The 25,571-nt window shown below is 38.3% G+C and overlaps 1 protein-coding gene across 35 annotated transcripts in view; it reads left to right on the top strand.

The window, feature by feature from the left end:
- The window catches only part of SORBS2 (sorbin and SH3 domain containing 2), a 212,118-nt gene extending 187,763 nt beyond the window's left edge, over positions 1–24,355 (top strand). For 14 of the 35 annotated variants that reach the window (XM_055567349.1, XM_055567359.1, XM_055567344.1 and 11 more), the window contains 5 exons: positions 2,651–3,427; positions 5,224–5,418; positions 15,844–15,893; positions 19,721–19,827; positions 22,192–22,330. In XM_055567349.1, coding sequence (XP_055423324.1) covers positions 2,651–3,427; positions 5,224–5,418; positions 15,844–15,893; positions 19,721–19,827; positions 22,192–22,253 — 1,191 coding nt within the window. In that variant the 3' untranslated portion in view covers positions 22,254–22,330. Of the gene's footprint in view, positions 1–2,650; positions 3,428–5,223; positions 5,419–15,843; positions 15,894–19,720; positions 19,828–22,191 lie in introns of all 35 variants that reach the window. The other 21 variants (XM_055567361.1, XM_055567362.1, XM_055567363.1 and 18 more) reach the window with 13 other exon arrangements.
- The last annotated feature ends 1,216 nt before the right edge of the window (positions 24,356–25,571 follow it).

Consider the following 25,571-nt stretch of genomic DNA (forward strand, 5'->3'; position numbering starts at 1 on the left):
CTACACAAAGGGAAATGACACAAAGAATCTACTATCTTAAGAGAAGCATTTTCTTTTAGAGGGCTAAGGCTGTGTATTTTATTTATTCTACTTTTCTTTGAAGACTGGGTTTATGAGCAATTACTCTCAATCCTTTAGCATTGGAGAGTGAAACAGTTTAGTACTTGCTAATTTTGTTTGACTAGTGACAAAAGTTTCCACAATCTTCTTTCGTATGTTTACTTTGCTAGCAGAGCTCAGCATTTAGATAGCAATATCCTTCCTTTGGTAGTTCCTACTGATAAAAAGAAAAAAAATCTTCATCTCTGTATTAAATATCTGTCTTATCTAGCATTCAGTCATCTTAAAAGAACTACTGGATACATTTCAAAGTGACCACCCTTTCAAGTAAAAAATTATAAGAAAGAATCAGAGTGTATCTACAAAGGCTTACTTAAAATTTAAGAAATTTTTCCATGAAGTCTTAATAAATATTGGCAATGTAGTAGTTTAGATCACAATGTTTTGATCTTTGTTGTGAATATAATTTAAATGTATTTTCAATTTCCTAGGTTTTTCTTAGGATATCATATTCTACATTTTATAAGTAGAGATGTGTACAAATTTCACTAATAACTAATTAGTGTTTTATTCTCACTGCTGGGGAAAAATACATTAAAAAGCTTATGTCCATAAATTAAAAAAAATATTTAACTGTTCACCAACCGGAATCCATACTATGATGTCACTGGCTAAATAAAGGAAACTCCTTAATAGTTTTGAACTGAATCATTTTCAGAAAAAAAAAAACAAAAAACTGTAATGTACTTCTAAACCATGACACCCAAAATAAACTAAATGTTAAATATCCTATTTTCTAACTGATCTTTGTAAATAGAGAAGGGAATTCATTGTGATTTATGAATCACTCTTGGACATGCTCCAATCACATTTCTTTAGACATACTATCTTTATTTAGGAGAGGTTCAAATGTAAGTTGGTATTATTTCTGATATTTCTGCTTTTAGTAGAGTAGAATCCAATTCTAATGCTTTTAGAAGATAAGATAATTATATGATACTTGTACTACAGGTATATTTTTTGTGATATAGGTATCTCAGGGTACTCGATTTAACTTTCATTAGAGGCAAGCCCATGGTGAGGCTAAGCACTTTGAACCCGTTAACAAGTATATTAGTTAACAAGTATATTAGTTAACAAGTATATTAGTACCTGTGGTGGTAATGGCATTGGAGTAGTCGTAGTAACAGGTAGTAACCATGGTAGTAATGGTGTAGTGGTAGTCATGACAATAATGGAATTTAAAGACCTTTCTTCCTCAGCCACATCATATTCCTGGCACTAAAAGGTGCTATGTAGCCTTTAGTCTTGAATCTTCTATAAGGATGCTCATAAACGTTTTGTGACTCTTTGTCTCATTTATCCCACCCCATGGTGATGTGACATCACATTTCCTTTTTTAAAAAAAATCTAGATAAATTCATTAAACCCCATTCCTCTTATAGGATAGAAGTTAAAATTAAATGCAGAATGCACTGTGCGCTGATCCATACAAAGGCCCGAGGACCAAGAGTGCTGAGTGCACCAGGGACATGTGATTCAAAACAGTCAGCCAGAAAGTGCAATCTCTCTTGAAGACTTTTTTCTTTCCAAACCCCAATCATCTACTTGGAAAGAGCCAAAGTAAAATGTCTTCCGCCAGCCTATCTCAAATACTTCACATGTGTAGCATATAACATTCTTCCTAGTCCAAAAACAATATATAAATGTATTAGAATGTTCCTAGGCACACGTCAAGAACAACTTTTAATGAATAAGAATTCTGTTTTGTTCAGTACATCCAAAATGCAGTGGTCATATTAAGATACACAGAAGTATTTTTTTTTTACTTCAGGAGATTAAGTTTCATAAATTAGACCTCCACTAGTTTACATAAAATGTCAAGCTTTTGAAAAAGAGAATGGAAGTCCTGCCAGAAGTTTACTCCTGTTCACATCTTCTGCTCCCTTTCTGTGTAAACATTTACTTTGAATTTTTTAAAACTTTGAAATAGTAGTTATGTAAGTTCAGTCTCATTTTGATCATAAGTTTCTCTTCTTAAAAAAATCTTTCTCAGAACTTATTCATTTAGAAACGTGTTAACGTATAATGATCTAAAAATATTTTATGCCATATGTTATAATCACCTCGCAACCGTAAGTGAGAATATGATGAAAGTTCAAAAGATTTGGCACAGGAAGAACACTAAACAAATTCTGGGAATAAAAAAGGCTTAATTGTTGGTTTTCATCCTACATTAACATTATTCCAGAGTTGTTTATATTAAATCAATATCTAGAAACCTATTTTCAAAGAAGTAGTCTATTAAATCTCTAAATAATTTTCCTGTCTTTATAATCTCTATGAGTTTTACCTTGTCATTTGACATTTAATGGACCTTTTCCAAATGCTAGCATAGTTCAGATCAATCTTTAATTAATATGTTAAGGATTTTATGTATTTAAATTCAAAAGCTATCAGCCAATCTACACCATAGCATAAGGTATTTTTTATATTCACCACATCTTTCTGCATTTCTGTCTCTGTGTTTTGATGCATTATTTTCACTTTCATGTTTTCTGTAACGTCATAATCCCTGCTCATCTCTAAGCTGGCTTCCAGTGAACCAGGCCCCCCCCTCTTGCACAAAGCTTCACGTGACCCAGATAGCGACACTCTCCAGGGAACCACCCTGGGGTGGCTGTCCCTGCCAGCCAAAGGTGCACTGGCAAATCCTTCAGCTCCAACGCCGCCTCATTTTCTGGACAAGTTCTTGGATGAATTAGAGAAGCTTGGTGCTTTAGCTTTACCAGCTGACCCTGCCAAACCAGATACCCCAGAGGAGATCAGCCTTGAGATTAAGGAGGACCCCTCCGCTCTCCCCCCGTGGCCGCGAGCACCCACACCTGCCAAAGCGCGCTCCTTTCAGCTGCCTTTGCTCAGCTCGGCTACGACCTCAGCTGCGGCCCGGCTTCCTGAGGCCACGATGCTCCCGGATTCTAGAAAGACACGTCCGAACAAGTCTGCAGATGTGACCAAAATGAGAGAGGGCTCTGCAGGCCCAGAGAAGGTACTGGAGGTCCTAGGTGATAAGTTTGTGACCTCCGCACACCCTGGCCTGGGTCCCTTGCCCCATACCCTCCCTGTCATTGGAGAGGAAGATGAGGAAGTCTATGAGGGGGTCAGGGCAGGCACCCGAAGAGGGCTGGAATCTCAAGATCCAGATGCCCTGTGCTGTGGCCGTGATGGCACAGAGGTGATGTCATACCTGCACATTGAAGAGGAGGGTGAGGAGAGACAAGCTGACTGCCCAAGATATCCGGTAGCCACCCTCACAGGCCCTAGGGCCCCTAAGGAAGACAGCAATGCAGCAAAAACCAGTGATGAGGTATTTTAATGTTGCCTAATTCCTGAAGAACTAACCAGCCTTACTACAATTAGCTAGGACAGTTAATCATATTAATAAACATCAATTCTGACATTGTCTTAGAAGGTTTTCACGCAATAAACACAGCACCATGCAGTATAAGGGCAAGGTGGAAGGATGGATGAAAAACACATCAAATTTTAATAAGATGATGTATATATGTATTGTTATTCTGTTATTTATTACTATAAATCCATATTTAAACATTTTTATAAAGTCTTTCTAATTTTAATATTAATAATAGTAGTTAATATTTGAGGTCTTACTGAGTTTCAAATAGTTTTCTAAGAACAGTACATCTTTACTTTTCAAAACTCCATAGGGTGGGTAATATTATTATCATACCCACTCTACAGATGAGGAAATTGATACACACAGAGAGAGATTAGTTCACCTCCAGAGTGCAAAAACTAAATACCATTTCTTTGATATAACAGCAGTCTGAAAAAGAAGGAAGGAAAAAAAGAGAAAGAAATAAAAGAAAAATATACATATACATGCCAGTTCCCTTTCAATTCTCTGTGAAGACGTAATTTTTTAAGTTGGTAACTACTTAAGAATTGGGTCCTGCATATTCACCTTACCAACAAAGAGCCTTGGGCAATGATTTTCATCAATAAAGAGGGAAATGCTCTAAATCTTTAAGCTTCTTGTAAGCTTCTCTCTTCTAAAAAAGACAAAAATGAAACTTGATATCCCAAATATTTAATCTGTGAATTAGAAAAGCAAATGTGACTACTGGCGAATATTAAAATTATGAACCAAATCAATGAGTCATATTCTGCTGCTAAGCAAGTCACTTTCTCCCATAGCTCCTCTATTTAGAAATCTTTTAAAATGACAATTTTTTTCTTGTGCATTTCATTTATTGAAACATTTTTACATCATGAAAATCATTTTTAAAACCTCATAATTTCCTATTAAGACCTTACCAATAACAAATATAGAGGTATTTGGTCTATATGGGGTATTCTTGGGATTAAACGATGTTAAGTGTCCATTAGGTCACTGGACAGCCACAAAACCCCGAGTCTTGGCAGTTCCCCAACCAGGTGAGAAAATGTCAACTGGCCAAAGAACCCAGCCATGCCTGCATTTGTATAAAATAAACACACTTTTTAGTAATAGAGGTCATTCATTGCAGTAAATCAAAAATATTTTTAAGTCACTACTTAAATAACTTATTTTCCCTTCAATTTAAACAGTTTTAAGATGTGATTAGATATGTGGCTTGGTTCCAGGAACTGCTGCTGCAGGCTGCAGGCAGCTCCACTGGTGTGGTGCTCAGGAAGGGGGTGCCGAGTTTTACAGCCAGTTCCCAACAAGCACACACAGGCACAGAGGTCCTAACTTGCCTAGCTTTGTAACAAACCTACTCTTCATAAATTGCGATCTACTTCACAAGCAAGTTACAGACAGTCATTGCAGGGTTTTACACTTTTTTCCCTTCATGGTTAGAAGGCCCCACCTCACAAATACCTTATAAAACTGTAGACTATGGGAATTCTGATCTCCAGCCCCTCGTATCAGAAAAATGAAACTGATCAAACCCACTGGGAATTTTGAATCAAATTCAGAAGTTAGTGCTTTCAAAGCAAGAAGTGGTCATAAATGTCACACACCCAGGGTATGTAGTAACTTTAAATATATTTAGGTGTGTGTTGGTGGGGGGGGGGGGTGGTATTCTCTAAAAAGCATGTAACCTCCTCATTCTGGACACAAGCATAATCACATCTTGTCTTTCCTCAATATTTAAGCCATCTTCATTCTCTTCGGGACATCGAATGTCTACATCTTTTTCCAGCTGTCTGCTTTCCTCCCCTCCCTTTCATTCCTCCTTGGCCACTGTCTCTGACCTGGTCCCCACACTCTCTCAGCCTACCCAGCCCTACTCATCTCCGCTCCTCCCTAAATACTCTTACCAACAGGAGATAAGTTCACCACAATTAAAGGTAACTGCATCTTGAGTGTGGTTTATTGCATGTCTTTCAATGAACTTCATTAATTAAATGTATGTCTTTAGATTCATGTCGTCTTACAAGATTTAAAAAGTCATTCAACATTGGTTGCTAACTTTTAACATCATTAGCATGGCCTCTGTCTGAAAATTTGAAAGATACATTTGCACAGCAACTATACATAAGAGTGAGGAGAAAAACAAGCTAAACTTTGTATAGTAATAAAAGGTGATCATTAGACTTTTTCTTTTTTTAAGTTGAGGATCAGCAGGAGAACCATCCCATTTAAAGGCATCAGCTATGTGCCTGTCATCTTCCATCACATCTTAGTGGGCTCGTTGCCTCCCGAGTTCCCCAACTAATCAGCAGGTTCAGCAGAGCCTGAGGGTTGGATGATCTTGACACTGACTGTCTTGAGCCTTGCTCTTCCACAAAATTGCAGGAAACTAATGAGGACGTGGGAAGGAGGCTTCTTTTGTAGCAGTTAACAAAGCATCCAGCTCTGAGACTTGCAGGCCGTCGGGCGGCTCTGCTGGTGTTTAACTCCCTCTTAGGATACCGTGATAAAAGATTTTTAACACAATTAATGACTGACCTTGGAAAGACATTTAATGAGAACCACAGCATGAAATCAATCCATCACAGAAAAGTTTTACTTCTGCGCTCAGAACAATCCTCAAAACCTTTTCCTTTACACAAAAGGACTTCAGATAATGACTCATCCTCGCATGCAATCTTCTCCACTTGGAATGAGAGCCTCTCCAGATAAGTAAAAAATGAAACAAAACGAAGGCTCTGGTAGGCTCATGTTTTTGAACTATTAATAGAAAGCACCAACACCTAAGAAATGCCATTTATGCAATCTTCCAAACCCCAATCACCAAATCTATCCACCAAAATAGTCCATCTATGTGAATTTTATCTTACTTAGAAAAGGAATCTTTTTGGGGCGGGGGGAATGTAATATATTTTAAAGACTAATTGTTCTTTGCCCTTTGAGGTTTTATCTTAGCTGGCAGGAAATAATTAGGACATTTTTTAAATAATAATAATTCTTTAGATAAGGTCTAAGACTAAGAATTTGCCTTCTCTGGGTATATGTGTGTGGTTTTCTTTTAGAGCCAAAATATTTATTCCTTGCCTTTCCCTACCTGTTCTTCAGCCAATTGGTTAGCCAATAAGTGGGCAAGTAACTTGAGAATCGGAGTTCTCTAATTTAGAGAGATGGAACACTCACCGTTGTAGTGTCAAGGACAAAACCAGAATTTAAACAGGTTTATTCTCCTGCAAGAACCAAGCTCATCTCATACATTCTTTATGTCTCAGTTCATAAAATGATATGAGACCATGGAGATATTCATAGTAACTATGTTTTCAAAGAATACTTAAATAATTAATTCCAGAAAAATAGTTATTTTTCTCCTTTTATTTGAGAGCAAATGTTAATTTTAATCCCCTATTGAGTTTTTTTAGACTCTTATAGGTCAATTTTTTTATTCATAGAAAGAATACAAGTCAACTGAATTTATGCTTATAAGTGTAGATACAAATTGAATCAACTACAAATTTTAGGCCATTATTATGGTGTAATCCACATCTGACACAGTCAAAATTGATGTGAATCCTTTAAGAAGGCTTCCTAGTTCTCTTGTTTCAAGAATGTTAAAAATTATGCTCATTACAAAGAAGAGAAAATAAAATGGCAATAATGTTTTAGGAACCATAGTATAGTGGAGAAGGCAATGGCAACCCACTCCAGTGTTCTTGCCTGGAGAATCCCAGGGACGGGGGAGCCTGGTGGGCTGCCGTCTATGGGGTCGCACAGAGTCGGACACGACTGAAGCGACTTAGCAGCAGCAGCAGCAGGCATAGTATAGTATGCATGAAATCATTATAACATTTTTATCAATACTCATCAACCACTGTTTTACCTAACCCATATTAATTTAATGCAGTTTTATTCTTCTAAAGTATTTTCTGAGATAATAAAAGTCTGTCACATGCAATGCAAAATCATTTTTAAAAGTTGTCACCACTTTATAGATTACAGAAGACTGAAATGTACATATAAATTATGAATTTGATACATAAATCAGAATCCAACATTTTTTCTAGTCTTAGAGCATCTTTTTTGAAAATAATGTTTTTTCACAGAAAAGAATTATTATAATCCTCAGCTTTGATGTAAGTTGAACTTCCAATTCTATGTAAAACTCTTTTGTAAAAATCCATGTATCCCATGGATTCAAACTGCAGTGGAAGTGCTTTGTAAAGAGATAGAAAGACTCGTTTGTTGTTTTTTTTTTTTTTTTTTTCCCCAAGAAACTCAGTTATTACGGTACCATAAGGAAGTCTCCTCACCTTAAAGCCATCCCAGCAGAAGGTAATCCCCTTGAACACAGTTTCCAACATGAAATTAAGCCCCAATTCTTCCTAATATGTTCAAATGATCTTTCCTGCTGTTTATCCACATCATTCCGATGCTACTTTTTTTTTTCTATGACTCTTGATGTTTATAGAAACCTCGTATTAGTCAAGATTGGGGCAGCTGCAGTGCCATAAACTCAAAATAATTAGGTAGAAGTATATATTTCTTATGTATAAATGTAGGGCATCCAGGATTGGTAGGTTGCTCTATATTCATCAGGAGCAAATCACCATGCTCAATGAAAACCTTCCAGTTGGTGGTCCAAACTGGCTGCAGCAGCTCCAACAGTCCCTTCCTCAAACTAGCAGGAAGGAGAAAAGAGGAGGGAGCTTATGCCTTCTTTCTTGAAGGACATTTGCTAGTAAACATATCCCATCTGTCAGAACTTATCACATGAGCACATATAGATACAAGGAAGGCTGGAAAATAGACTTTATTCAGAATGGCCGTGTGCCTACCTGACATTCAGGATTCCATTACTGGGATGACAAAGAAGAGAATGGATACTGGATAATGTGAAGCATTCTCTGCCCCAAGACATAATGAAAAGCGTCTGATGCATTTCATCCCCAGAGACTGAGGATAGGAGGTCAATCATTACTAACTATTATGAAATTTGAGAAAAGCACATGCTTTTATTTAAAAGTCCTTTAGTCCTGCTAAAGTGCCCATAATACAGTACAGTGTTAATCACTCAGTCGTGTCCAACTCTTTGTGACCCCATGGACTGCAGCCCTTCAGGCTCCTCTGTCTGTGGTATTCTCCAGGAAAGAATACTTGAGTGGGTTGCCATTCCCTTCTCCAGAGAAGATCTCCAGGGGATCTTTCCAAGCCACGGATCAAACCCTGGTCTCCTGCACTCTGGGCAGATTCTTTACCATCTGAGCCAACAGGGAAGCCCAAGGTTCCCATAAGCCAAATCAAATACTAGACAATACACTGCTAGGTTCAGTCCATGAATGGACAGAAAATCAGACAGGCACACAAGAAAGGTTAGCTTTTTCACTGTTGTATTAAAAAATGTTACTTTGAAGGACCATCAAAACAGTCACAAGGTGTTGGGAGTTAGAACAGTATTCTGAATTTAATTATATTTCACCACTTCCTCCAGAAAAGCCATATTTTCTTCATATGTGTCTTACTAGAAAATTTGCCTTTGATAAATGATTGACACCATCTATGAAATCTGATGGATATTAAGTGAAATGTCCCTGGATCTTACCTTGGATCTATTCAAACACACACAAAGAAAAGAGGTCAGATCTGAGAATCTCTTGAAACCAATCGTTAAGCATTTCAATAGACATAAACTTCTTGCAGGTGCATATTGCATGCCATGCAATATTGCATTCAGACATTTTCCCTATACCAGTTTCCCTCCATAAATGTCGCTCTGCTCTGCCCGTGAGTTCCTTATTAAAGCAGCAACTGATGCTTGTGCAGTGAAAACTCTGGGCCACCAGGCGAGCTGTCTGCAGACTGTTAACCTTCCGGCTCTGTTATTCGGGAGTTTGGCATGCTGTGTGTGCATGGGGGGAACAAAAAAGAAACCGGAAAGCTCCTCTGAAGGCTGGATAATGAAGATGAGAACTAATCAACTTCTTATGGCTTTTCCAGGCTGATTTTAAAAGCGAGGTATTTGTCCTGGGTAAGCCTCCGCGTAGCCCAGTGATGTCCAGGAGGACCCCCAGCTCCCCTGTCAGAGGGCTCGGCGGTTCCCACAGGGTAGGGTCAGAACGCCCCGCCTTGAGCCAGGCTCCCGGCCACCCCTCCGCCCTCGGCGGGCTGGCTCTTCCTTAGTTGTCATTGCTGTACTTTGCCAGGGAAGTAGGACTGGACGTACCCTTGAAAGGAGATGATCTATTGATGAACAGCTATGAAGTCAGATCAACACAGAAATCCTATCCTGCGTCTGTGGGCAGCGTGCTTCTCTTTTATGCGTGTGTGCAAGCCTTCCAAAAGCCAAAAAGACATGTCCTAATTCTCCTCTGTACACAAAAGGGCGTGGTACATGTTGTCTTCCATCCCCCTATCTCGTGTAAATCACTGCTCTCCCATCACTATTTTTAGTGCAAAGAATAAAGCTGCTGCCAATCACATACTGAACTTACACCCTTCAGGGCATGTTTGCTTCTGGGTTGTTCAGTTTATTTGGATTTCCTTTAATCCACGATCCTTGTTGTAAAATATCTTCCTGCTCTGCTGGCATGTGCTGCATTCGCTCCATGACCCTTTCAAGCCAACACTACTTCTCTGGGTTCCAGGGTCTCCCAGCCTCTTGAGAGCTTTGAATGAACTTAAAGGTCAGATTACATTCCCTTTGACTACTTAGATCTGTAGCATCAACAGCCCTTGAAAATAAATTGATTCTAACTGGTGCCATCAGTTCTGAGAATGACAGTGGAGGAGTTTGAGAATTTTCATCTCTGCATAAGTCAGTCCTTTCCCATTTCTATTTTAATGGATGCTGGTTCAATCCCACGTTTCATCACATGATGAAGTTGTGGTTCTTCAGGCTTTTAAGGGCTTGATGGCAAAGATTTCCTTTTCTGTTTTTTAGAAATGTAGATACTTCTCTGTGTTTAGGCCATTTTTGTGCTTTTTGCTTTGCATAATAAGACCTGATTTTGCTTCTGAGGCAGAGATTTGTTGTTGCCATAGAAAATGAGGAATGTTGACTAGGAAAAAAGTCTCATGGAAGGGCTTTCCAGAGCCAAAACAAAAAGAAAGCATTTTCCAAAATTAATATGGCCCATCCATAAACCTCCTTGGGTCAGTGAGATGGTATGCTTTGGGTCACCTTAAGTTTTTTCTTTGCCAGATTTTTACATTATGTGCTTATATGTTCTATTATATATGTTTGTATGAAAGACAAATATTCTATATTCTTTAGATTTATGAAAAGTTGTGTTTTGCAATTTAAAAATAATTTAAATATTAAAACAATTGTATAATGTAAGAAAGAAAAATACATTTATAAACATAAACATGGTACTGTTATTAAAAGAATTTCATCTAATTCTGCTTGGAAAGTACCACATCTAACATTTTCTGGGGGGGGCGGGGGGCAGGGAAGAACTCTAGAACTGCTTATAGCTATTTCCAAGATTTTTCCACATTAGTATTTAAAGTAATGGTCAATATTTATGTAAGAATTATCTAATTTTAGGATAGACTTATTATCTGAACTAGAAAAGTATATATTTTACTGATACCAGAGATTCTAGGATATTTCAAACCAGCTTTCTTATGAGCAGTGGTTTGTGGTTGGTTCTGGCTTTGAAATTAGCATGTGTTTAAAACCTGTCGCTCTTGTATCTGCTTTTGACATCACTAAAAAATAGCTACACTAGGAGAGGAAAAAAAAGATTGCTACATTGTCAAGGGAAAAGCTAATATTTAGGATTCTACAAAAATATCATGTTTCATTGAATTTTCCAATTTTTATTGTGCTCTTAGACTCATTGTGAAGTGAAAGTCACTTAGTCATGTCTGACTCTTTGTGACCCCATGGACTGTAGCCCACCAGGCTCCTCTGTCCATGGAATTCTCCAGGCAAGAATACTGGAGTGGGTTGCTATTTCCTTCTCCAGGGGATCTTCCGACCCAGGGATCCAACCCAGGTCTCCTGCATTGCAGGCGGACTCTTTACCTACTGAGCCACCAGGGAAGCCTTGAATGTCACTAATGTATCTGGTTCTATATTTATCACAAAACCACTAAGAAGTTATGAGTAATAGAAATGCCTGAGCAGATAGTGAAAATACAAATGAACACAGACCGAAAATACTGGTGGCTAAAGACTGATCCTTTCTCAGAATTTAAAATCTGAGACAGGTCAGAAACACAGATGAATATCTATTCCACATCGCTCTGTGGTCTTTAAAATAGCCTTTCAAAATGACTCCAGGCTGAAGGAACTTGGCAAGAGCTGTCCAAAGGCATTAACACTTTTTAACATGTTGCTGCCATTACTCACCATTAGGTGGCAATAGAGTGCAAACACAGGTCTTTGCCTCAAGCTTTGTGTCCAGGTGCAACATCAGGAGAGGGAAAAGCAAAAGACAGCCTCCCACAACAGTTCAGTTGAGTATCCACACAGAACATAAACACTTGCCTAAAGGAAGAAATTAAGATGTGACTTTAATAAGCCCACACTATCTATTCCACCATAGTCATCTTTAATCCAATATGTGAAGTGAAGTGAAGTCACTCAGTCGTGTCCAACTCTTTGCAACCCCATGGACTGTAGCCCACCAGGCTCCTCCATCCATAGAATTTTCTAGGCAAGAGTACTGGAGTTGGTGGCCATTTCCTTCTCCAGGGGCTCTTCCCAACCCAGGGATAGAACCCGGGTCTTCCGCATTGTGAGCAGATGCTTTACTGTCTGAGCCACCAGGGAATCCTTTAATCCAATACAGAGTCAAAATTATAATTCAGTTTCTTCTTCTTACCTGTTTGTGGTATTAAGAAATTTTCTTTGGGCTTTGGTTTACTGATCTGAAAAATGAAGTTTAATTATTGTTTTAAAATTAATTGCTTTTATGTGACGGAGACACTTGGAAATTAACCAACACCAGTTGTCACAGCTCTCTGACAACTGAATGGGTAACAAGGGAGAGACATCTGTGGAAATGTGGATTCCTTTATGGATTCCCTAAGGGGGACATGGGAGAAGGCAATGGCACCCCACTCCAGTACTCTTGCCTGGCAAATCCCATGGACGGAGGAGCCTGGTAGGCTGCAGTCCATGGGGTCGCTAGGAGTCGGACACGACTGAGCGACTTCCCTTTCACTTTTCACTTTCATGCATTGGAGAAGGAAATGGCAACCCCCTCCAGTGTTCTTGCCTGGAGAATCCCAGGGACAGGGGAGCCTGGTGGGCTGCTGTCTATGGGGTCGCACAGAGTCGGACACAACTGAAGCGACTTAGCAGCAGCAGCAGCAGGGGGACATGACCTAAACCATCATCATGTCTGACTCCTTGATTTCAGCAATAAGGAAACTGAGGTGCATATCCAAGGTCACACAGTCAGTCACTGCCAATGCCAGAAAGACACAGCGTGCCCTCACGAGTATCTATACTGCTCACTCCTCTGTTGACCAAATACTTCTAAAATAAATTATTTCAGTTGGTGTAACTGGTCATCTTTCCTCCAAACTGGTTCCCAGGTGTCCACATTCACATGGAGATGAGTCCTATCAAAGGTAACCTCAGAAAAGTTCTAAAACTCTCTATTATAATAGATACAAAACTTCTCTGCTAATAAAAGCGGTGATAAATCCTGGCCTGAGTATGTGAACAGTATAGAAAACCAGTGACTCAGGGAAAAAAAAAAGTAGGGGTGGGTCCTTTAAAGGATATGAAGGAAGTATTGAGAGAGATTGGTTAAAAAACAAGGACGTTACTGGCTGACACACCCAGGAACATGAATTATTAAGACACAGAGGCCTCTGGAATTAAGGTAGCCACATGATTCTGGTAAAAGCCTGACTTTCATAATTAGCAAAGAGATGGTTCATTTAAATGATTTAGGAGATGAGTTGAATTAAAGAAATTAAACTAGTAGAACTATAATGACAACACTAGAAAAGTGCTATATGGGTTATAATAGGTAAATTTTTTTAATATCAACAATCTGATTTTAAAGTTGTATTCACATTTTAACAGAGGCAGCAATGAAATTAGACCAACCAGTTTTACCAAGCACTGATGCCATGATGTAGAAGTGAAACTTTTACTCAACTCAAAAATATTAGAATGGTTTAAAAGTGTGAAAATAGGCATGCCATTTTTAGAGCACAATGAAATATATTTTACAAAACATTTTCTCTTAAAGCAAGAACATGTCCTATTTTCCTAATTATAACTTTGTTATACACTGTAAATGGCACTGTGATTTTTTTGTGTGTGAGAGAATTAGTAGCTATCTTGGTATGAGATTTGAAATATGGCATTTTAGATGTTTTTAAGTTGCATTTTTTAAATGTAGTATTCTTGAGTAACTAACACCAGCATTTTCAACATCATGTGGCTTGAATGCATAATCTTTGGCCTGAAATCTTACTCCTGGAAATGTGTTCTAAAGAATAGCTCAAAAGAAGAAAATATCTCTTTGTATAAAAATGTTTATAGCTTTGATATTTATGATAGTGAAAAAGGCAAGATCAATCGTAATTTCAAAAGCAAAAGAGAGAGATGACTAAGACAATCAAAAAAGATATATATACATATGTGAGGGAACATTATTCTGCAGTGATTTAAAATGAAAAACAAGACTGAGAAAAGGAGACTGGAAATTATTACAAAACATAAATAGCAACTGATAAATACAAATCTTATTTCTGCATAAAATTATATAAGATATATATGTAATATATCATATATATATGATTGAATGAAAACTTGAAGAAATGTAGGCTTAAGAATGACTTAACTTTACCTCTTCATTTATTTAAATTGATTTAGTCTTAATCAATCTTTAAATAATATATTTTATAATTTTAATAATAAATACATTGTTAGTTATTTTATATTTATGTACAGTCTAAGTATTATACTCTTAAGCCATACATGTGTCCAACAATTTTTATCCACTCTTTAATCTTACACTTATATATTCCATGCATAGACTGTTGAGTGAAATTTCTAAGAATATTGCTGGTAAATAGTAGGTTCCAATTACTATTAATTGAAAGCTTGAAGTTTTAGTAGTATAGTAACAAGCATCTAGTCTTCTATGCTAGACAGACAGCTTGGATGGGAAGGGAATGGATAAAGAATGCAGGAAGGGAGCAGGTTATAGACTCGTAGACTGAAAGAAACCCCAGAGTCACCCTCCATTCTTGAACCAGAGGGGTTTCGATGGACAGTTTGCAGGGGGGAATTCCCAGTCTCTCAGTTATCCATTTATAACTCCGGGATCCAGGAACTGACCCTGACGTCTAATGTCATGGATCTAAAATCTAATCATCAATAAGGAATTACTTTGATAATTGCCATGCAATTTGTCATTCAGATTCTGATTTATTTCATTTTTACCACGTTGCCATCATTTATAAGAGAATGGTTTTGAAGTGTGTTGTGAATGAACTGTGATGCTTTTTTCCCCTTCTAAAAGGTAACATTTAGACAGTTGGTATAAATGACATTGAGTTTACATGTTCAAGAAACGTGTTAACTTTCATTCATTGAAGTATTTATGTGGATATATGGATTCAAAGGCTTGTCATTTCCAATATTATAAGTATCTATTACAGATACTGGTCTTGATGCTTAGTTTAAAAAGAAAGGAAACTCTTTTGAGAGTTCAGTGCACTGGGAATTTCTACCAATATTTCTCTTCTCAGGTAAAATGTTACATGTTACCTGGATATTGTTTGTTACATGCAATTTAAAACTCTCTGTTTTCTGTTTTTAAAAATGCATGTGTTTCCTCCACATTGAGAACAGAGAGTGTTAATTCAAATGTAGCATGGCATGTCTGCCTCTTGACATGTTCCTCTGTACTGTATGTGAAAATGTTGTCTGTGAAGGAAAAGTATATTAGAATGAATGTGGATACTTTGCTGTTAAGACTACATGTGGTTTATTTTTTGCTTGTTTGAAAAAATGCTGAAGAATAAGGTTGAATGAAGATGTCCAAACTCCCCAGTCTAGTTATTTGGTGTCTATGTTCTTGCCATGTTCCTGGCCTTTGAAAAATCAATGGGACTGAGCCCTGAGTCTTCCTTAAAGCTTGAGCAGACGAGATTGCAGATATGTTTCAAACATTTGAACTTTGGTTATTTTGACTTAATTTAAAGCACCCTTCAAAATATTTTAATTATGAATCCTGTAGAAACCCTTTATTTGGTTTTTCTTTTCTTCCTCTTGGTTTTTTACAACAGGAAATATTAAATGTCAAGAAAAGTGCCATGCCATTATCCAAATTATCTTTTAATTAGTACCAGTTTAAGCATTGATTACATTGAAAATCATTTCATTTCAGCCACAGCGTCCTGTGTTTACTCATGAAAACATTCAAGGTGGGGGGGAACCGTAAGTATTCTTCTTATCTTCTAAATTTGAGACTAACCTTGACCCACAAAACAGACCATTGATGTACCATAAGCGAGGATGGTACAACTTTGCACATGAAAGAGACCAGAGTAACTAACATGAGATAAGACCTCCCTGATTAAGAGTAATTGCAATAACTTCCATCTTTCACAACAGAGAACAGAAGCTACTTTTGGAAAAAAATCCATGATTTTGCAAAGATTGATTTATGCACTAGAAAAACCTTCCAATGCTGTAGTGATTCCTAAGATTTATGAACCTGTCTCTCTCCCTGTTCTACTCAGCATGTAGATTCTAGTAACTGCAGCGTTAAAGACACTGAAAATGTTCTAACATTGTTTTTATACATATGTGAAAAGCAAGAGAAGGTCAAAGTAGACCTACAGTGATAAGTTAGTGACACAATTCCGAAGTTCCAGAATGTTGGAAATGGCAGTCTTAAAACATGCACTGTTATTCAGTTACGTCATGTTTACTACCCAGAGGACCAGAAAAATAAATGCCTTTTCACCCTTTCTTTCAAATCCCCACTTACTGATACTAAGTCAAACCAACCCTGAAGGTGTCACATACTGTCTTTAAGGTTGTCTTTCTGTTCCATTTTGCCCTAGGAAGACAGTCAGAGGTTATCCACTTCCTGTTGGCTGTTGCCTTTCTGAGTCAGGAGCGAGCCCCAGGAAAGGCGCGGTTACAGGGCAGGGCTAAACCTTGTCGGGCTGACCTGAGGACACATAATGCACCCCCTGCTGGCTGGCCAAGCTCAACTCCCCTCAGTTCAGTTCGGTTCAGTCGCTCAGTCCGACTCTTTGAGACCCCATGGACTTCAGCACGCCAGGCTGGAGCAGAGCAATCCAGCAGGGCCTGGCGATCTCCCAGCTATTGGTCCCTCCTCACTGCTCACATACCTGGTGCTTAGCTAAAAGCACAGGCCTCAGAAATCATCTCTAACCCCAAACTAGCTCTCACTGGGTACCGCTAGAAAGAAATTTTTGTTAATGAAAAGAAAAGGTTTGGAGGAACAAATCATTTAAAATTTCATTTAGTTGGAGAAAAAAAAAGTTTAAATATAATCCTTTTAAGTCTAAAGGTTGACTTTGTGTTCTTTTTTACACAACTGACTATGAGATGAATCACAGAGAATAAATCCAAGACTGATTAGGTTTACTGCACCGCATCATCAATGCATTATATGAGAAGCTTTTAATCAATTTATGAATTAGGATATAGGTGATATTACTCTGTTTCATGTCATACGGAGTTAATACTCGCATGTGTTTATGAGCTCACAGGTGGGAGAGGGCACATTTTCAATGTCCCGCTTTGAACGTTATAAAAATCCTTTATTAAGTTTCTATTTGATTACAGTGCCAAGTATAGCTTGTTGTTGTTCAGTCTTTCAGTCGTGTCCGACTGTTTGTGACCCCATGGACTGCAGGGTATCACTTAATCTCTTTCATTTAAGAAATAGGTTTTGATTGAAAATAGGAACAAAATGTTATCATGTCACTCCAATTCAGAAGTATGGTAAAATATGTTACAGAAAAAGCTGCAAGTTATAGACAGAGTTTCATGATTGGCTGAGCATTTCCTGTTTTAAAGACAAATTTCTTTCTGAGGCATCCGCACCCCACCACCATCATTCATCTCACCAACACATTCTTCAAAACAGCATTTTTTTTTTTTTTAATTGTAATTTGACTGCATTTCCTGTCGTGCAACACTGATTTTGAAAGCCAACAGAGGCAGGAGTATTTCTGAAAGGTTTGTTTATGTTTCCATGAAACTTCCTTTTTTTTTTTTTTTTTTTTTGTGTGGTCTAATTAAACCAGAATGGTAAGTAAACTTTGACAAGCACACTGGTTTTCATCATGTTAAAGTGAAGTAGGAGTTCGTGCCAATTCTTTTTTTTTTTTTCACTCTTGGGACCTTGAGATTCTTCAAGCAGCTGGGATTTATGGCCTTAAATAGGCTTATTTCTGGGAGTGGTTGGAGATGGGCCTGGGTCAAGGCTGAAGCCTGAAGAGATCCAGTGTTTCCCAAAGTGAGAGATGCAATGTATATCCATTGACTTAGCAGCCCAGGAATGCCTATCTCCCTCAAATGTGAGACCAGAAAAGGAACGGTGGTGAAACTAACTTCCCCCAGGGATGGACAAAAGATACCATTCCTTCACCTGAGCATCTTCAAATCAAACAACAAAATAACCCGACTCCTCCAACCAGGGCTGGCCCCATGCAAACATCCAAATCAAGGAATGTTGGTACTCAAGACCTCCCTATTTTGCCACTGCTCTAGGATTTAGGCTATCTTTCTTAGCCCTTCCCCACAACCAGAATCCTTTCTCTGTAGAAGACTTCGAAACCCCAAGTGGCTAAAAAGGTTTACCCAGAGAAAACAATGTTAACAGGGGAAGAAATCTCTAACATTGGAATTTCAGGCTTTGCTCTCAGGCCAGAGAAGATAATGTTTTCTAGGTGAGGCTGTTAGACACATCATCTTACCAGGTCTTTCCCCAGTACACCCTCCCCCAGGCCAGCTTTATCCAGACTCCCTCCTCCCCCAATCTGAAAAGTTTAGAGAAGCCAATGCAGCCCGTCTCTGATTTGTCACATGACATTTGAGTTCAGGTGAAGGAATAGTTTTGTTCTACCAAAGGATTATTCTCTTGACTGAATGAAGTAATCAAAACAAATCATTCTTGTTCCTGAGCAATATCCAATATTATCAACCTTTTAAAGTTGGCTTGAAAAAATCCAAAGTGTCCTGAAATGTGGTTCTTATTTCCTACTTTTCCAAAATTACATTAACTGTTAAGAAGAACAGCAGAAACAAATTCATTAACTTAAAAAAAAAAAAAATCCCCCTCACAATACTGGTAATATTTTAGTAGTAATATGTCATTTTCATGTTAACTGCATATCAAATACTTCCTGACCCTCTAAACTGTTAGAATCAGTGTCCTTCCAAAATGCCAGTCCATATTAATATGCATGCTATTTTATTACCCCAAATTCTCTGAGTTTATTACTGATTGATGCCACCAAAATATATGCTTTCAAAGAATTCAAAGAAAGAAAGAAAAGTGGCAGCATTCATTCAGTAATACTTTTACATACAATTATTTCAAGAGAGAGTTTTTACATTAAGCACAATTTTTCCAGGACCTTTTAAAAAAGAACTTATGTCTCTAAATCTACTGCTTGAGATCACCACTTACACTGATGCAAACTACGAAATTAAACTATTTTAAAGACTTCCTCCCAGGAAAAAAAAATAAACTTCTCTTTTATAGTAATTTCCACATAGCAATATAAAAGCTTTATCTGAGACATTTTGTACATCTCAATTTAGAATCATTTGAAAATTCCACTTGCAAGTTGCAGTTCCTTGCTTCTGAATATGGCTAGTTAAAACCATAATTCCTTCTTACTTTATATAGCTGAAAAGTACACATACCACTTCTCTTATTATTCTGTATTATTATTTAATGTCCAAATGATAGCTATCTATGACTGTACAACTGAAGTGCAGGTTGAATTTATAAATGTTAAAATGTTTTAATACAACTCATAAATATTAGAATCTTCCATAAATTTTCCTCATTGTGAGTTCTGAAATGCTGTTAGAGTGGTCTAATTCTTATGAAAGCTTAACTACCTCTACTTACTTTACAACCTTACCAAAGACTTATACTACCTAATTAATATGTTAAGGATAGGTTCGAGGTAAAATAAATATTATATTCTTTCGGTAGTTTCATAGAAGTGCAAAAAAATTTTTTAACATGTGCATTTGTCTTGTTTAAGGTTTCAGGCTCTGTATAACTATACTCCTAGGAATGAAGATGAGCTGGAGCTCAGAGAAAGTGATGTCATTGATGTGATGGAAAAATGTGATGATGGATGGTTTGTTGGTATGTGTACATTTCCTTTCAGGCATTTGGCCATTTTATAATTTGCTTATATTTGCTCCCGTGCATAGTTGGATATGATAGTCAAGCTTTCTTTGATTTCATAATGCCTTTATCTTTCACACATCCATATGCATTATGTAATCCTAGGGCAACTGCACTTTGAATAGAATTTAGTATTACTGCTTCAGGTATATGTGGTTTCCTGCTGGTTTTATTTCCAAGTCAACTGAAAGAAGAAAATTTCTCTAAATAGCACCAATCAGTAAAGGCTGAGATCTGAGAACAACAATGAGCTGTCCCCTAGATGAGAAACATGAATATTCTATTCAGCACAGAATGCTGGTCATCAGCAGTGAGGATCTAATCTGAGAAAACAGATGAAATGAACAACTCATGCTTGACTAGGTCTGCTGGAAGGTGCCCTTCATTGTTGTTCAGTCACTTGGTTGTGTCCCAACTCTTTGCGACCCCGTGGACTACGGCACGCCAGGCTTCCCTGTCCTTCAGTATCTCCCAGAGCTTGCTCAAACTCATGTCATTGAGTTGGTGATGCCATCCAGCCATCTCATCCTCTGTTGCCCCCTTCTCCTCCTGCCCTCAATCCCTCCCAGCATCAGGGTCTTTTCCAATGAGTCGGCTCTTCACATCAGGTGGCCAAAGTATTGGAGCTTCAGCTTCAGCATCAGTCCTTCCGATGAAGACTCGGGGTTGATTTCCTTTAGGATTGACTGGTTTGATCTCCTTGCTGTCCAAGGGATTCTCAGGAGACTTCTCTAGCATCACAGTTCAAAAGCATCGATTCTTAGGCACTCAGCCTTCTTTATGATCCAACTCTCATGTCTACTGGAAAAACCTTAACTTTGACTAGAGGAACCTCTGTTGGCAAAGTGAGGTCTCTCCTTTTGAATACATTATCTAGGCTTGTCATAGCTTTTCTTAAGAATCCACTGATCCACCTTAGCTTCAATATGTGGTCCAAGTAGAGAGAAGTTCCATTTTTACCACATAAAAAACAACCCCATTCTTACCATCTTGAAAGAAAACTAGAGGTTTTCTGAGAAATTTTTTGTAGACAAGAGTATCATACACTAAGTCACAGAGGAAAGAGATAAAAAGGAAACAGATGTAGGAAGATGAAGGATACAGCTGATGGAGGTATGAAGGCTTTCTGTAGACAGGCCAGCTGTGGGGAAATAAAGAAGCCAAGACCACATTAGCAGCCACAAGCCTCTGCCTCTGTTTATATTAATTCCCCACTGAGAAGAGTAAAATGGCTTACCTGCACAGGGATAAAGAAGATCAGTCATCAAACCAGGACAGTAAGCTCTAGAGGGTAAATGAGAAAGGGAAGTACAGAGACTGTGTTCACTCTATGTGAGCTGGAAAACCTAAGGAAGAGTTTGGTACACTTGCTCTTCCAAAAAGCTTCAAAGGAATTATGATATTTGAATCCAAAGGCGATCATCCTGATGGTCCTTTATGCATTTGGTTTTACTTCTCATATTAGAAACTTCGCCGATGATAGAACCCTCACCCGCTAATGGTGGTCTGCCTTTTTTTCTTTAGTGATTTGGTAAGTTGTTCAAATTTTCTACATTTTATGAAGGACCCTGGCAGGGCTATTTGTAAATGAATGCTGTGGCATTCAGCACGATCTTCTATGAAATAACAAACCTGGGTGGTGATGGCATCCCTGATAAAGCTTTTGTGTTACACTGTGCTAAGGAGCCATGACAGACCTCCTGCTCACAGAACCAAGCCTTGGTGTGGGCCTTTTCCAGTCCATCCTATCCCACGGCCAGCCCCATCTTTATTAAGAAGATTGTACCCACATGCATTTCCTCTTCCGCTCCTCACTCCTGTCTAGCAGCCTCAGTGATGGAGCCCCATCATACTCAAGTATCCTTGTTCTTAAAAACCCACCTCCTCAGCGAGATCCTCTCTCCCCTCAGACCAAGAGGCTGAGCTTTTCTCTTTAGCCTGGTGTGATGGGAGCAGTTGGATGGCATCACTGACTTGATGGACATGAGTTTGAGCAAGCTCTCCAGGAGTTGGTGATGGACAGGGAAGCCTGGCGTGCTGCAGTCCGTGGGATCGCAGAGAGTCAGACACGACTGAGCAACTGAACTGAACTCAACTGAACTGATGGGAGTGAAGCCTTTAAGCTTAAGAAGTGTTGAAGGCATCGGGCAGTAGAGATTAGACTGCCGACTCTGTCATCCCATCCCTTCAATGAGTCTCTCTTCTCCAAACTCTGAGGGCTTGCTCTCTTAGTGAGTTTTCAAGCCCACTTGAATTGATGAACTGGTATCTCACGGTTATTACCCACCCCCCACCCATTTCCTTTATCATTTCTATTTTCAGGAACCTCTAGAAGAACCAAATTCTTTGGTACTTTTCCCGGAAACTATGTCAAGAGGCTGTGAATCACTCTCCTGGTTATTTATGCCGCATTTCAGCAGCACATCTGCATAACCTTGCCTGAGAGATCCCTCAGGGCTCCTGCTGTAATGCCTTCCATTTCCAACAGAAGTCACCCACCGTCACCATCTCCACCTGCCACCAGACCACCAGCAACTGAACTGCCACGCCTTGGGGAGATGGGCGGATTAGCCTCCGTGTGAAAGCGCATATTCCTGCTTTCTGCTCTAAACTTGGAAAAGTGGATGTGTGGCATCAGAAAGAAAACCCTATGCTTAATAAGGGTTGAGCAGTTGAGGCAAACAAATAAGTGTCTCAAGGAGGCTCCCCGGTCCACTTTGGAAGCTGCTCTCCCTTCAGGCAACCAGAAGATTGTTTCTTACTATTTGCTGTGGTTCGCATTTTCACCTTCTTAGCTTGGCAGTATATTTTCCTTTCACGAGTTTGCCTAGTGTCCTGGTTTACACGATATGACAACTGTACTTCAACTATTGTTTGCCTGCACTTACCTGTTGTAACATGCACAGTGATTACAAAATCCAAAGTAAGAGTAGGAAAGTTCATTCGAATGAGTGTGATTGTGTTGAATTGAATGTGAGTTTCCAGTAGGAGTCTTTTCCTGCAGGTTTTCTTTTTGTACTTTTTAGAAGTGCAAACAATAAATGAATAAGAGCCTTTGGTAATCATCATGAGCATATAAGAGGTTTAGCTAGACTACAAAAAAAAAAATAACTATTGTGTTGTAAAGTTGCATTGCTATTTTATATTAAAATGTAATAATCAGCATAATGAACAATGAGCTCTTAGTGTTTTATTTATCTGATAAAAGTTAAATAAAAGCAGTGTTAGTGACAGGGGCAATGAATTATTCTAACATAGACACTTGAAAGTATGTGTAAGCAATATTCATAGGTAAGATTTCACTGTGTGTACACATACACATCTGAGATTGTATGAAAACAGACAATCCATATGCTATGTTGTACGTTTTATGGAAATGTAGAAGAATCTCACACATTATTTTATAGAAATAGAGTACTTTGGAAGCATCACAAGTATTAAGGCTGGTTTTAGTAAGGATTATGATCAATACAATTATTTTTACTATGATAATTATTTTTCTTCTCTGGAACTCAGAATCCTGGCTACATTTGAGGACAGGAATATGTTGAGCCTGATTTTTCCTGGTGTGTGTAAACTACTTCCTCGGAATACATTAGGCACTTTTTAGAGACAATGCTAAATCATTCAGGTTATATTTTCTGCCCTGAAGTAGAAACCTACGAGACGATATTGGGACCTGAAAGATTTAACATGGTTAACAGTGCCTGAATTACGCATACCCTGAGAACTAGCTTTGTATTTCTTATGACTTTGCATAAGAACTATTCATATTTGGATCTTCAGCACCTTATAGATAAAACTTTTTACAGCATTTCTTCTGTGGACAGTGATTGATCTTTTCACAATGTACGTAGACTCTAGAATTTTGTACATACATTTGCTCTTTTTTTTGTACAGACTATTTAGTTGTTGAGAAGACAGGGGAATTTCCTAATTTGGTCTTTATCCTTCATTTAAACTAAGCTAAAACACCTTCAACAGAGCATCCTTTACATCTCCCACAAATCATTATTATGACTCGACAGTGCGATTCTGTAAGATAGCACTTATGCAAAAGTTTATGAATATAAGATTTTAGCAGCCAAACTAAAATGTATATAAATACTGATTATAGAGGAATTTCACTAGGAAGAAGGTAAAGAAACATCTTTGAGTAGCCTACCTTGATTACTGTCAAGTTCACAGCCAGCTTTATATTTTAAAGGCTTTGGGTTTGAAATTAGGTCAACTGCATGCGGCTTTGCTGATAAATGAATAATTACCTTTGATGCCATTTATGAGAGAAGACTTCAATATCTGTTGCCTGTCATACTTAAGAAAAATTAATGTTTCTACTCTCTGTATCTGATTTTAAAAGGAAAAATATTCATACCAAGCTTTTAGGTAATTGACTTCAAATTCTTACAAGCAAAGGTCATTGTGTTTTTCTTGAATAGACATCTAATAAATTTTGCTTGGACATATACTTCAGCTTTTCTTCTTGACATTTATCCTTTCATGAATTGTGTACTTTATTCCAACTGGTTAGATAAACTCAGATAACATGCATTTGCTCTCTGTTCTCTTGACACACAAATGGAGAAAAGATGCATTTGGATCAGCTCAGATAAGAAATATTTTTTAAAACCATCACCAAAGCTCCTTTGCTAAATACCCTTTGGCTAAAGATTGTTCTTCGGCTAAAACAACACATTTTAAAATGTTTCTGCCTCAAAAATAGCTATTTTTCTAAGGAGGAGTTAATTATAAGAAGTTGTAAGCACTTTACAAATTCAACAATCTTCAGTTCAACATCCTTGCCCCAAAAAGCTTTATCACCATTGGCATGGCAAACTTAATACTCACAAGCGCTCAATGAATCTCAAATTATGTGTTGCCATTGGGTGTCATTCCTTCATCTCAACAGATAGTAAGCAGCTAGCTCTCCCACTTGGATCCTTTCTAATAAACTGGAGTCCTTTCTGGCTCTATGTGCTTCAGCCCTCTTCCATATCTATCACTCACATACTCAGAAACACGGACGTTCCTCTGTTGGCAATTTAGTTATCAATGTTGTCTTATGTAGCTTCACCCTAACACCCACCCTGATCCCCTCTTTTCCACTGGGTAGTTTCCACCATGTATTAGCTTTCCACAAAAGTATGTTTCCATTGTAGGAAGAATACGCCCTGTATTATTCTTCTAGTCCCTGGTTTTGTGAGAACATTTATGGGTAATTTAACCAGGTGAATCTGATCAAATGCAGGATGCTGTTGGTGAACTTTCTGCAAGAGAATCTGCCAAATGATCGGCACTCTAAATATATAAACCTGGGATTTTATAAACCACCTGCATCAAAATCTGGACTTCCTTGTCTCACTGAATTTTATCATCTGTGCTCCTCTGCAGAATCTGTTGAGATGCCCCAGCAACTCTGTCAAAGCCCAAGCTCAAGAATGCCTAAACAGGGACTTCCCTGGTGGTCCAGTGATTCTTAACCAGTGACAGATATCCACGCTGTCAGTGCAGGAGGCATGGGTTTGATCCCTGGTCAGGGATCCTGTATGCCACATGGCACAGGCGAAAAAACAAACAAACAAAAAAGAATGAAAATAGTACAAAGAATTCCTAAACAGCTTTGCATTTTGCCCAGACTTCTGACTCAGCCACGCCAGCAATGCTGCCAGATGCAGACACCATAACAGCGCTCAGCCCTCCTG

The sequence above is a fragment of the Bubalus kerabau genome, chromosome 2, assembly GCF_029407905.1.
Source record: "Bubalus kerabau isolate K-KA32 ecotype Philippines breed swamp buffalo chromosome 2, PCC_UOA_SB_1v2, whole genome shotgun sequence".
Taxonomy (NCBI): domain Eukaryota; kingdom Metazoa; phylum Chordata; class Mammalia; order Artiodactyla; family Bovidae; genus Bubalus; species Bubalus kerabau.